General features: G+C 42.6%; 1 protein-coding gene across 4 annotated transcripts in view; it reads left to right on the forward strand.

Annotated features, from left to right (window-relative positions):
• Positions 1 to 13,797, forward strand: part of Tnrc6b (trinucleotide repeat containing 6B) — a 240,254-nt gene that overhangs the window by 213,856 nt on the left and 12,601 nt on the right. For all 4 annotated transcript variants that reach the window (XM_005379308.2, XM_013511418.1, XM_013511420.1 and 1 more), the window contains 7 exons: positions 1,009 to 1,146; positions 3,584 to 3,760; positions 5,074 to 5,220; positions 5,465 to 5,560; positions 9,134 to 9,358; positions 9,723 to 9,793; positions 12,477 to 12,616. In XM_005379308.2, the coding sequence (XP_005379365.1) occupies positions 1,009 to 1,146; positions 3,584 to 3,760; positions 5,074 to 5,220; positions 5,465 to 5,560; positions 9,134 to 9,358; positions 9,723 to 9,793; positions 12,477 to 12,616 (994 nt within the window). The remainder of the gene's footprint in view (positions 1 to 1,008; positions 1,147 to 3,583; positions 3,761 to 5,073; positions 5,221 to 5,464; positions 5,561 to 9,133; positions 9,359 to 9,722; positions 9,794 to 12,476; positions 12,617 to 13,797) is intronic.

Consider the following 13,797-nt stretch of genomic DNA (forward strand, 5'->3'; position numbering starts at 1 on the left):
TTTCTTGAGATAAGGTCTCACTATGTAGTTCAGGCTGGACTTGAAGTCACAACAATTCTCCTGCCTTAGCCTCTTGAGTGCTGGGATTACAGGTGTATACCACCACAACCTGCTTAAAAATAGCAGCATTTTAAACAAGGGGCAACATTTCTCCTTGATTTATCATGTGCTTATTACAGTACCCCAGACTACTAAGATAAGCACAGGGGAGAAAACCATGAGGTAAGCATCAGTGGGATTTGGATAAGTGGAGCTTGAAGAAGACCTCTTAGGCATCCCAGTGGTAGGAAGGCAAAATGACACCCCAGGAGTCTGGCCAGGTTGGATCTGTATAGCGTTCAACCCTGAAGGCCTTCACAACCTTGATGTGGTGGCCCTGCTCACCTCCCCAGGATGCCTGTACTATGCCCCTGTCATTGTGCAATGACACGCACAAATTTCATTCCATCCTATGGGGAGAAAGGTCCCAGCTCCTTGGCCAGAAAAATTTTAAGACCGTGCATAACATGACTGTTCATTTGTCCCCCTTCCCTGCCACTCTCCACCACACTTTGTAATCAGGTTTCTTGGAGTCCCATTGTGCTGAACACACTTGACTGTCACATGTCAGATCTTCGCACTTGGTTTCCTAGGCCCTCTACAAAGCCCCCCCTCCCTGGGTTCCCTGTTGGTTGTTCTGCGCACTGCCTTCGTGTGTGGTCTTCACCCCAGTTGGGGGAAGGCTGGCCCCAGGAGACTTTCTCACACGTTTGCTCAGTGAAAAAGTGGGTGCACATGGGCACTGAGATCAACTTAGTAGACAACAGTGGCATATGTCATCATGCCCTAATAAGGAGGGAGCAATTTTTTTTTTAGCAAGTGGGAACTATAGTTAGAGTTTTAAATCAAAGAATTTCTTCCTGTGTGGAGAGACTTTGTGACTTAATCTGTGAGTGACAAACAAGGCATTCATGGGCTCCTGAGCACGCTTGCTTACTGAGAGGAGAGATGTGTGATTCTCTGTTTCAGGCTTCAGTTCTGGCAGCATGGACTACGGCATGGTTGGTGGGAAGGAGGCGGGGACTGAGTCTCGCTTCAAGCAGTGGACCTCCATGATGGAAGGGCTGCCCTCTGTGGCCACGCAGGACGCCAGCATGCACAAAAATGGTAAGAGCAGGCTGCGCTCGGCAGGCCTTGATGAAGCGTTGAAGCACAGGTCTTTTTTTAATGAGCCCCCAGGTTTTATGCTTATCCATCAAAGGAAGGTTAGCCTAGTGTGTATTTCAAATTACAAGGAATTTAAAGTGCTAGTTCTTCTTCCAGGGAGCAAAATTTCCCACCTGCTGTGGAATTAGGGTAGTAGCTATGAAGCTGGACACCCATTAAGGGAAAGCCTTAATAAAATACATGAGAAGGCAATCAGCTTGTCTCCCCAACCCCACATCTAGTTCTGTTTGTTTTTGTTTTTCTAAAAAACAGATCAAAACAAATAATGGGCTGGGTGTGGTGGCACACGCCTGTAATCCCAGCACTCGGGAGGCTGAGGCAGGAGAATCATTGCAAGTTCGAGGCCAGCCTGGACTACAAAGTGAGCTCAAGTCTAGCCTAAACTGCATAGTGAGAACCTGTCTCAAAAAGACCAAAAATAAATAAAAATAATAATGTATATATCTTGCTAAGTATTGGAGCTATGTTAAATTCACCAGCTTTGGAAAATGTTCTGCCCTCTAAACTCCAAACGATGACTAATAGGTCAAAATTCATGGAGTTCAAACTTTTTTCACAAGGCTTTCTTGTTCCTTGTGAGTTACAGTGTCTTGCAGGGCAGCATTTGAGGCTGTGGTTTTGTCTGTGAATGTGGGTCTACCCCTCCTCGCCATAATTACCTGTAAGGGTTTCTCCATTTCCCTGCAAAACAGATTAAAGGTCTCCAAACCCGCCTTCAGCCTTCATTTCAGTATTTGTTTCATGTGGCAGTAATTCCCTTGGACTGCCCTCTGCCCGTGAGTACCAAGTATGAATGCCTGTCCCTGCGGCACCACCCAGGCGTGCTCAGCCCGCCGAGGCGAGTCACTCAGCCTGCAACCTTTCAGGTTTCCTCTATTATCAGACTCTGCGAGAGCCTCCCAGGAGATGGGGAAGGAGCCACGCGGAGCTCTCTGCTTGCCATCCCTGAACATGATCATTTGATTTCATGGCACAAAACCAACAATGATTTACTGGAATTATAAAATCTATTTTTGGACCGAATAGCACTGTAGCCAGTGTTCATACTTCCGGACACTTTCACTGCTTTCTTAGGCTAATGATTCACCGTGTCTGTTGTCTCCAAAGATAGGAAAGGTGTGTGATACTAAGTACACAATGGCACGTGAGAGGCTATCTCTTGAAGGTGAACTTGCCTGTTTAGAGTTTGTAGGTAGTATTTTTCCCATTTCCTTAGAGATTCTCAAGGTTACTGAGCTTTTTATTTTCCATTATTTCACTGTAATGTACTTCAGAGCCAAATTTCTGTCCAAATAATTCTCTTAGCTGATCGTGGAGATGGTTTTTTAATAACTCCTGTTAGGCCAGACCAGATTATCTTATTCAATATTTACACAAGTATTTTAGTACATTATTCTAGAAATAATTTTATCTGTTCATAAGAAGCATCCTAAGACTACTATCACAATACAGTTCATAAGATTTGTTTGGAAAGTAAGTAGAATGATATCTGACAGACACCTAAAATTTTATTTCAAGTAAAGCACTGTTTTCCTTGTTGGTTAAGAGGGTGTTAAGCTATTCGCCTTTTTCCTGCTCTGTAGCGTGTAAAGTGCGTGAAAAGGGGGCACCGGCAAAGCCACTGGAATGCCCTCGGGAATGTGGCGACAAAGGATTTGCTGTTCTCGGTGTGTGAGGCCATGAGTCTTAGAATTGCAGAGTTCATTGCTGGCCTTGTGTTGGCAGAGACTCTGGGTGGGAATTCTATCTCATTGCCTTGGAATTTAAAGCAATTGCAGATGCCTTTCTCTGCTGCGGCCTCTGCACACTGCTCTTCCAGCTAACGTAGGCCCAACCAGCGCTTAAGAAGTGGGGGCAGTTACCTTCGGTGGAAATGCCTTTTCAAACGTTCCACTGTGCTGCAATTTGTGCAGTGTTCTTCACGTTTCCCATTCTTGAGTGATTAGCATAGAAACCATGGGGATAATGGTATGATTAGTAGTTGCAGACATTTCATTGATTTTATAAATCATGGGGTTTTGAGACTGAAAGGGACATTTGAGAATGAGAACAGTCTTTTGGGCCTAAGTGAGAAACTGAGGGTCGGGGATATAGCTCAGCGGCATAAGCGCCTGCCTGGCAAACGCAAGGTCCTGAGTTCAATTCCCGGTACAAAAAAAAAACAAAAGAAAGAAACTGAGAGGCTCAGAGAAGGGAGATGAATTGTTGTGGTCATGCTGCTTATTAATTATAGGCAGAGTCTCCCATGCAACCACTTAGCCCCATGTTCTTTCTACTCTGTAGGTTTCATATGGTATGTGAGTTCCTCTGGAGAAAAGATAGACAAGTTCTGTTTGCCAGAGCTCTCTGAATGAATTAATGATCTCTCTTTTCTCAGGCGCTATAGTGGCCCCTGGTAAGACCCGAGGAGGGTCACCGTACAACCAGTTTGATATCATCCCTGGTGACACACTGGGCGGTCATACGGGTCCTGCTGGTGATAGCTGGTTACCTGCCAAATCTCCACCAACAAATAAAATCGGAAGTAAATCCAGCAATGCCAGTTGGCCTCCAGGTATTGTTCAGGAAATGATTTTGCTAAGATAGCATTTGTTTTTTAATTGTTGATCTCAGGTTCTGAACAGTTCGCTTCAGCACTTGCTTTCCTTTTATTTTTAATTACTGTATGTAAGGAAGTTAGGTACTGTGGGAAGATAGAAAATCTCTTTAGTTGGGGAGCCTGGGGCTGAAGGACCTTATAGCTAAGACCCGGCACCCTTCCCATGATAGGAGGCTCTTTCCAAGTGTCTGTTGAGTTGATTGGTTTATTTACTGGGCAGGTATTTACTGTCAGGTTTCAGTGACAGGTTTCAGGCAGTGAATGAAATAAGATTGTTAGTATTCTCTCTGTCTCTCTGGGTCTCTGTCTCACAGGGTAATCTGTTTGGATTGTAGAAAAATTAGAAAACTTTTAAAGCAAAAATAAAGATCAGTAATTATATAAATGTGTCTATGTCCTTCTAGTCTTCTGTGTGTGCTTATTTGTAAGTGTATAATGAATATGTATGGTTGCATTTTATTACAGTAGGGTGAATAATACATATTATTCATATATAATATATACTGTCCTCAACATGACTAGGAAAATAAAACTATTATTTCTGTCCTATAACTTTAAATATTATCTCAGTTGACCAACAGAATTATTTATAAGCCTTCATGTATAGTCTAGGCAGCGATAGTGAACCTTTTAGAGCTTTCAGGAAAACAAACAGCCTGGTGTGCCACACGTGCCATAGGTTTGCCACCACTGGTCTAGGGTTTGACCTGATAAGCTATATTATTTCTGGTGATTACTCCCAAATGGTGTCTATGTAACAGTGGTTGCTTGAATTCCATTTTCCTTTGCATTTTTAGCCAATATCTAGTGAGGGAAATAGGAGAAATCACTGGTCTCCAGCCCAGATTTTCTCTCAGTTCTTGGCCTCAGTGCCTGGACACTTCTCAGGAGCTTCAGATTATATACTCCTACTTTCTCCTTGCCTTCGGGCCTGGATTTCCCTGGGAACTTTCCTGGGTAGAGACAAAGCAGCTAACAGGAACTTCCGGCCCGCCAGTAGAGGGGACAGCCTTGCCCTCAGGTTCACTACCACGTTGAGACAGACGCATGTTATGGTAACATAAAGGTGCTACTGGCAAGAATATATGTTAAAATTCTTTTTTTAATTTCATGATGAGTGCTTGCTTCGGCAGCACATAAACCAAAATTTCATGATGAAAACCTGAGACAGATTCAGTATGTAGTCTTTGACCAACCCATTTCTTTTGCTAAAAAAATTCTTTTTGTGAACAAGCTTCTACCCCTAACATTTGTTGTTCTTGTCTCAGAATTCCAACCAGGAGTGCCATGGAAAGGTATCCAAAACATTGACCCTGAATCTGACCCCTATGTCACCCCAGGAAGTGTGCTGGGGGGTACAGCCACATCTCCCATTGTAGATACTGACCACCAACTGCTGCGGGATAACACCACAGGTAAACAAGTACAGTGTCCCTGATGGGTGTGCAACATCCAGCATTTTTGTAGTTGTCAACCTGTGGCTTCAGTTGTACTTGCAGGTACCTAATAGTTTAACCAAAAAATGTATTGCTTTTCACATCTTTGGTTTTAAGATACATTTTATTCCCCTTCTATTGAACTTTAACATATTCTGAGGGTTTCACTGGTTATACTGGCATGTATCTTCAATATTTTCTTTTTCTTCTTTATCATCTCAAGGGTCTAATTCTTCCCTCAACACCTCGCTGCCTTCACCTGGTGCCTGGCCCTACAGTGCCTCTGATAACTCCTTTACCAACGTTCATAGCACTTCAGGTATGAACCTTTCCTATAGGAAACTTGCATTAATTTCCTAAAGAATACATTCATAGGCATTGAATTGCATAGTTGGTGTAGGGAGAGGTGTGTTTTCTGTTTACCATCTGCGCAAGGAATTTCTGGCCTTACGGAGATAAGACGAGAAGATCGTTGGATAGGATCTCAGGAGCTGGGTGTGCTCAGGGGCACGGGTTATGACCTGTTGACACACTGCTTTTAGCAGCTGCTCAAGAAATCAGTGGCCATGTATAACTCAGCGGCACAATGCCTTGCTTGGCAAGCACAAGGTTCTGAGTTCAATTCCTGGTACCAAAAAAAAGAAGCAGTGGCCATGGGAGCAACCAGTTAAGCCCAGGTTATCGTTCCTCTAGGAGCCATTGATAGTTTGCTTTTCCCTAAAAATCCTTCTGCTTATACACAAGTAAGGGCATGTTGCCAAAGTCCAAAAAGAAGATCTCTGTTAATTGTACCAGTTAATTTGTTGGCCTGCTGCAATGGTGCATACCTGTAATCTCAGCACTCGGGAAGATTACCACAAGTTCAAGGCCAGCTTGGGCTATGTAGTAAGACCCTGTCTCAAAAAAACAAAGGAAACAAGTTTTTGTTGAGCTGTTAGCTTTTTGTTTGGTTGAGTTTTTTTCGTTTGTTTTAAGAGAGGATAAGGAATGGAAAACTTAACTGATATAATAAAGGTAAGGTTTTGAAGTCACTCAGCACAGTGCCTTGTAGATAGTAGAAAACTCATTAGAAATTGGCACTTTGGTTTTGCAAAAGTTGGATATTAAGCTGTTAAAGTTACTAAGATTTCTGTGCCTTCTCCAAATAAAAGCAAATAAAGGAAATGTCTTCCTAGTAAGTCACTACAGGCTTGTGGTTTTTACGTTTCTTATTTCTTTCCACCTCTGTCCTATTATTAGTGTTCATGCGGGTCAGGCGGTGTGCTAAACAAACCTTCAGCTGAGTTCCTTTCTGATCTTCACTTTCTTTTTGATGCTATACAACCTACTGTTACCCCATTTTGTAGATGGAGAAACAGATTCAAAAAGCCACAACAGCTGGGGCTGTAGTTGAGTAGGAGAGTGCTAGCCTAGGATGTGTGAGGGCCTGGGTTCAATTCCAGCACTGGGAAAAAAAAAAAAAAAAGCGCTGTTACATTTACCTTCACGTCTAAGCCTAGATTATTAAGGATCAACCTCAGTATTCCAAGTTTCCTTTTTTGTTTTGTTTTTGTTTTCATTTTTGTTTTTGAGAGAGGATCTGGCAATTTTATTCAGGCTGGCCTCGAACTCTGCCTCACCCTCCTGAGATGTGCTGCTATGCACTGCCTGTCTATTTCTTGGGGAGCAGTCCTAGAGATTAAACCTAGGGCCTTTCCACTAAACTATATATCTCCATTGAGCCCTCCCTTTTTCTTGAACTAGGATCTTGCTGTATAGCCCAAGCTTGCCTGGAACTCACTAGCCTAGGTTGGCCTCAAACTCTCACCAGTCTCTTGCCTTAGCTTCCCAAATGTTGGATTACAGACAGGCCTGTGCCTCCATGCCTGGCTTATTTCTTCTTATCTTTATCTTTTTTTTTTCTTTTGAGACAGGGTCTTGCTATATAACTCAGGCTGGTTTTGAACTCACTATATAGCCCAGACTGGCCTCAAACTTGCAGTAATCCTCCTTCTTCAGCCTTCAAGTGCTAGGATTTTAGCCATGGGCCACCACACCCAGCTCTGGTTTATTTCTTTAATAATTTTTGAGACAGGATCTCATTGTGTTGCTCCAAACCCTTGGGCTCAAGTGATCCTCCTTCCTCAGCCTCCTGAGTGGCTGGGTGTGCAGGCACACAGCACTATGCTTGGCTCTCATCCCAGCCTTTTACTCATAGAAATGCTCAGATCTTAGTTACACTATTTATCTTTTTCCTGAAACTGGACATTGACCTGAGAGATGGCTCAAGAATCATCTCACACTTGTCTAACAATAAAACTGATACTTCCCCATCCTCCAGATTATCTTTCCTTTCTTCTTCTTTCGTGTGTGTGTGTGTGTGTGTGTGTGTGTGTGTGTGTGTGTGTGTTGCTTGGGGATGAAACCCAGGGCCTTGTGTAGGGTAGGCAAGCACTTTATCACTGAGCTACATCTGTACCCACCTTCTCTCTCTCTCTCTCTTGCAATCTCTCAGTCTGTCTTTCTCTTTGAGATAGGATGTCACCAGGTTGCCCAGGTTAACCTGGAATTTGCACTCCTCCTGCCTTAGCCCCCGAAATAGCTAAGACTACAGTTGTGTACCACCACACCTGGCCTTTTCATTTCTTTAGGATATTCCCATGCATCAGTCACAAGATTTCAGTAGTTTTTCCCTTCCCTCTCTCCCTTGCTCCCTGGCTCCAGGCAGTGTTCTCTGGAGTGTTGCATTATGCAGTTGAATGTCTCGTATCTACTCTTCCTCTTCCTTTCTCTTTGATGTCACCCTAATTTAAACACTCCATGCTGAGTCTACTACAGAAACTCGTAATAGCTGCATACTCAGCCCAAGCCTATCTTACGGCCTCCTTGACTTGCTCAAGCAAAACTAGAAGAGGATTTATCTAGTACAGGGAGAGTTTATGTTGAACCTTGGTTCCATTTTCCAGTTTTCCCAAACCCATCTGTTTATGTAAATCCTTGGGCCTTGTCTTTGCCAAGCCTCTGCTGTCACACGCTCTCCTCAGTGTACTGAATGTATGTGGTGTTGCTGGCATTACCAGGCCTGTCGTTCTAACATTCAGTCTTTTATATGAACTGGAGACGTGAGAATAACATTACTCATGGTGCTGATTTAGTACCTTAAGCATAGTGAGCTCTTAGTGAATACTTGTTGATTTTTAAAATTTATTTGAATATTGGTATCTATTATGCTGGATCAAGGCACAAGAAAAGTATAATTTTCTAAAGTATTCCCACATAATCAGTATTTACAGAAAATTTTAGGTTTTTTTTTAGAAAATTTTAGTTCTGCCAATACATTATCACTCCATCTGTAAGCCTATTATAGCTTTAGGAACATATCTTCCTTGAGTTTGTCTTCCCTTCAAGTTGTATTTAGCTAAGAAAGGGGTTTTCTTTTTTTTGATACTGAGAATCAAACTCAGGACCTTGCACTTGCCAGGTAGGTGCTGCGCCACTGAGCTAAATCCCTGGCTCTAGCTAAGAAAGTAGTAGAGAATTAGTTATCTTATTAAGTGTTCAAGTCATATGATAATTTTGTCATTTCAGAGTAATAATCACTGAAAATTTTAAGCTTGAAGAAAAATGTTAGTTTGTACTGCAGTTCTTTTTTTTTTTTTTTTTTTTTTGTTTGTTTTTTGGGGGTTTTTTTTGGTACCAGGAATCGAATTCATGACCTCAGGCTTATGAGGCAAGTGCTTAAGCCACTGAGCTATACCCCTGGCCCCTGTACTGCTGTTCTTAAAATATGTGCTTCCTATTGCTTTTTTATAATATAAATGTATACATATCTATGTGGAGACAAAAATTTGTATTTTGTGGGGACAAAGGTAGCCTGTCTAACCTTACCACTTACTGAATTTTCTCTTTACAGCAAAGTTCCCCGATTACAAATCTACGTGGTCCCCAGATCCCATAGGACACAATCCCACTCATCTCTCCAACAAGATGTGGAAAAACCACATTTCCTCCAGGAACACTACACCGCTGCCCCGCCCACCTCCTGGCCTGACTAACCCCAAACCGGCGTCTCCCTGGAGCAGCACAGCACCCCGATCCGTCAGGGGGTGGGGGACACAGGACTCTCGGCTTGCCTCAGGTGAGGGGTCTTTGCCTTGGGTGAGGGAAGGACATGAGGGGCTGCACGCATGAGCAGGTTACAGTTGTCTGGAAGGGCAAAAGTATTTCATGACTGGAAGGTTGCAGTCAGTACAAGACAGAGAGAGACTCAGAGATGGAGTAAAAATAACAAATCACAGAGTGAGGATGCTGGGAGGGAAATACTGTCTTGCGAATAAGCAGAAGAATGTATAGAGGGTAGGGACTAGGAGGAGACAGGTAGGAGAGAGACACGTTATGAAAGCAGAGAAGAGATACATGAGCTACATGAAAACGTTTCTCCCTCATCACTTTCCTGAGCTGCTCTTATTAGTCTTCCTCATCTCTTTTCTGGTTGGTTACAGCCTCTACCTGGAGTGATGGTGGCTCAGTTCGTCCTAGTTACTGGCTGGTTCTTCACAATCTCACTCCACAGGTAATCATGCTCTCTTGTGGTTGATTAGATAGGACTCAGTTGTATTAAGAAAGAGGGAAACGTGGAGATGGGGAAGTTGATAGTCTGTTTCCTGGTCACAGCACAGGTCTTGTCTATGGTAAGCAGGTCTCCCCTTGTCACCCGAGGTTCCCAGCCTACTTCTGAAGGGAGCCGAGCAGCCCCTCCACCTCACCTGTCTGCAAGGTTATGGAAATTCATGTAGTTTAGAGAATAGAGAGACAGGCAGGGGGTATTACCTGGTGATTCTGGGTGGCAGAGATAATTCCTATATAGGTATGCTGGTTGGAGGCTGGAACCCAGTGGGAAAGGGATGTTTTTCCCATACACAAAGAACTTGCCTGTTTTAGTTGGTTGTCTTACAAAACTTGAGGCTCATTGTTAACAGTTTTTATGCTTCTTCAATAATTAACTGTCCATCCTTACAGTAGAAGGAACGGTTGATTTCATAGCTTAAATGCCACATTGGTTCTTATAGTATTCCACCTGTTATCCTCTTTGAATATAGCTGGCATCACTGCTTTGCTCACCTGACAAGCCCTGTGGGTCGTGTTTCTGTGGTGAGCTTTCTCTGCCCAAAGCCACATTCACTGTTACCTTGGTTGCTCCATAGCGGAGGCATTTCTGGCAGCATCACGTTCAGCACTTGAAAGTAGCCAGGTGAATCCTTCTGATCCAGACTCATGGTCTTCCTCTGCACTTGGCAGCACAGCTTCACCATGCTCTGATAAAGGGGCCAATTATGTCTCCCTCTTTTTGATATGGAGAATCTGGCATTTAGTTCATATATGGAGTAGTTGTGGCTACTTCTCTAAGCCATTATTTCCCACAATGTTCCCATGAGATCATTATCAGGTCACTGGCCTGATGTTCAGAATGCATACTTCATTAAACAAAAGCATTACCTTTGTCTTTGGAGAAATACATTTTCCTCTAAATTTATTTGCCCAGCTAACCCAATTGTTGGGGCTCATACTTCAAGGTCATTTGAGAAAGTCATTATTAACCTTCATATCTAATAGACACAGCTAAAAGTCCCAGGTGTTTCCTTAGCTAATACTTGACTGACCTCACACATCCTAGGCAAGCACTCCTCCACTGAGCTAGATCCCCATCCCCAGTATGAAGAATCTCAGCTTGGTGGGGTCGCATATTCTTGTAATCCTAATACTAGGGAGGCTAAGACAGAATGATTATGAGTTTGAGGTCATCCTGGGCTACATACCAAGAACCTGTCTCAAAACAAAAAACAAGAATTGTCATAGAGGGCCAGAGATATAGCTCAACTTCATAAGCACCTGCCTGGCAAGTGCAAGGTCCTGAGTTCTGTTCCCAGTACCCACCCCAAAAGGAGTTGTCACAGAGTGGTGGCAGTTATGTAAGATAAAAGCAAGCTTTGGAAGGAGCCTGGGCATCCTACCCAGCTGTTCACTTACTCTATCTAATAGAAAAAATAGTTTAAATTATATATATATATATATATATATATATATATATATATATATATATACACACATATATATAATTTGGAGGTGGCTATGTTTGTTTTTTGTTTAAGACAGGGTCTTGCTGTATAGTTTAGGCTGGCCTTGAACTCACTGTGTAGCCCAGGCTGGCCTCGAACAGCCTCAGCCTCCCAAGTGCTGGGTTTACAGGTGTCCGCCACCATGCCCAGCTTCATGGCTATATTTGTATTAGAAAGAATTGTTTGCTTTCTAAAAGAGCTATCTAATATAAAACTAATGTCAGTCATAGCTTAAAATATTATAAGAGCAAAATGAATCTGGATACATTTACTTTTCATCACTTAAAATGTGTTTAGAGGATATCCTGAAAACTCCTTTGTGGCATATACTGACATGCATATTTAGTCAGTAATCACTTACAATATTAACAGTACTTTTTCTGATCATTTTCTGTAAAGAGGTAAGGTTCATTTTCATCCTGCAATTTTCTCACTGCTGCCACCAATAGCATAACTTCTTAAAGCAATTCCAATAATGTATATACCCTGGAATGAACGGAAATGTTGCAGTGAGCAGCTGAAATAAACCTGTTTAGGATCTTGATGCAAAAATCAGTCATGTAGCATAAATAGGTTTGTTCATCCTACTAAGAGGTTAGGGAAATTACCCTTTCCTCTGAACACTTAAGTGGTGAGAATCTTAACTGGGGAGAGGGACGGAAGCCTTTGGTCACATTGCCTGAGGGCAGCAAAGAACTCACTCAGAGAAGAGGTGGGGATAGTCTGACCTTGAGATGGTCAAAGTAGGAGTAAGAGAGTATTGGAATAGTCTGTGAACTAGCCCAGTCATTGACAATGTAAATCGTCAGTGTTCAGCAGTGCTTTTCTTGTTTGTATCTTTCTCTTTACATCTGTGAGCTTGTTTACTGGGGAGGCAAAAGAGTACAAATTTAGCAATACTGTGAAATTTGCATGTTAACTTCAGTTCTTATTTGGATACCATCTCAAGCACACACTCCTGTTTACCTCTTAAAGAAAATAGACTATAGGTTGAATCATATGCTTCATTTTGAGCTGTATTTTATGCAAACATTTATTTCCCAAGTGGGAACAGCAGATCTCAGCCCAGTGCCTTATCTTACTATTTGCCTTTCCCACCACACCTCAAACTTCTATGTCATGAATATCATTACTCCTTAGATTGATGGGTCAACCTTGAGAACGATCTGCATGCAGCATGGTCCACTGCTGACATTCCATCTGAATCTAACCCAGGGCACTGCCCTGATCCGATACAGCACCAAACAGGAGGCAGCCAAGGCCCAGACTGCACTGCACATGTGAGTATTCTGTCCTGCACCCATGCAGGCATATGCGCTTTTAAGGATGCATGTGTACTCTGGTGCCTGATTAAACAGATGTGTGCACTTGCAAGTCTTCGGTCCTGAGGTGACAGGTCTTTTCTGCCTAACTAAGCATAAATTGACCTATGTGTATCATAGGTTAGTAATCAGAATTCCAAATGTCAATAATTTGTGACGTAGTGAGTACTTTTTTTTTTTGGCAGTGATGACATTAAACCCAGGGCCTTACACATGCTAAGTACTAAGTAAATTTTAAGTACCATGAAACAAAGCTAATATTTATGAAAATGAAATGTTTTTACTGCTAACAACTTTCATAATAGTATTCATCTGCTGACTGTTGCCTCTTAACAGACAATGATGAATTTATTGTCTGGGTGAGTGGCAGATTTTTCTCTTGAAGTAGATACGACTGGGTCAGACTTTAACCATCCTTCTCCCAGCCACTGTCAAATTTCTGGACAAAAAAGAGGCAACTCCCTTTGACTACCAGTGCCATGACAAAAATCCATACACAGCAAGCATGTGAAGGTGAGCCTGGGCAGCCAGCCAGCCTCTGACACAGAGCAGCTGCTCCAGGTAGCAGGCTTCCCTCATGCTCTGGGTGTGATCCTTTACCTCATCTGGAAAAAAGAGAGTTAACATTTTTCTCTACTTTCGTAAGACTTGTATTTTTTAGAGTACTTCATACAAAATTGAGAGGAAGGCACAGGGATATCCCATATACCGCAGCTCCCCACTGTACATGCATAGCTTCTCCAGATACCAACATTATCTCCAGAGTAGTGCGTTGGTCACAGCTGATAACATACATTGACACATAATCAGTATTACAGTAGTATTCACTCTTGGTGTACATTCGGAATTTGGACAAGTATATAATGCCAGGTGGCCACTGTCATCATATTGTTCAGTGTAGTTTCGTTACCCACATAGACTTCTGTGTTTCACAGATTCATCCTCCAACACACATAAGTTGTCTGAAAAGTAAAAATTCTGTACCCCAGAAGCATGGATACGTAGTATCCTCTGGCAGTCTCTGACTATTTTGAGCTTTGTGATTGCTTTACATCAGTTGGAATGCAGCTCTGATCCTCAGGCCTGGAGTAAGGCCTGTGATTCTGCATCCTGAAAAGCATCCAGGCAAAATGGCAGCA

The sequence above is a fragment of the Chinchilla lanigera genome, unplaced genomic scaffold, assembly GCF_000276665.1.
Source record: "Chinchilla lanigera isolate Chin_1 unplaced genomic scaffold, ChiLan1.0 scaffold00012, whole genome shotgun sequence".
Lineage (NCBI taxonomy): Eukaryota > Metazoa > Chordata > Mammalia > Rodentia > Chinchillidae > Chinchilla > Chinchilla lanigera.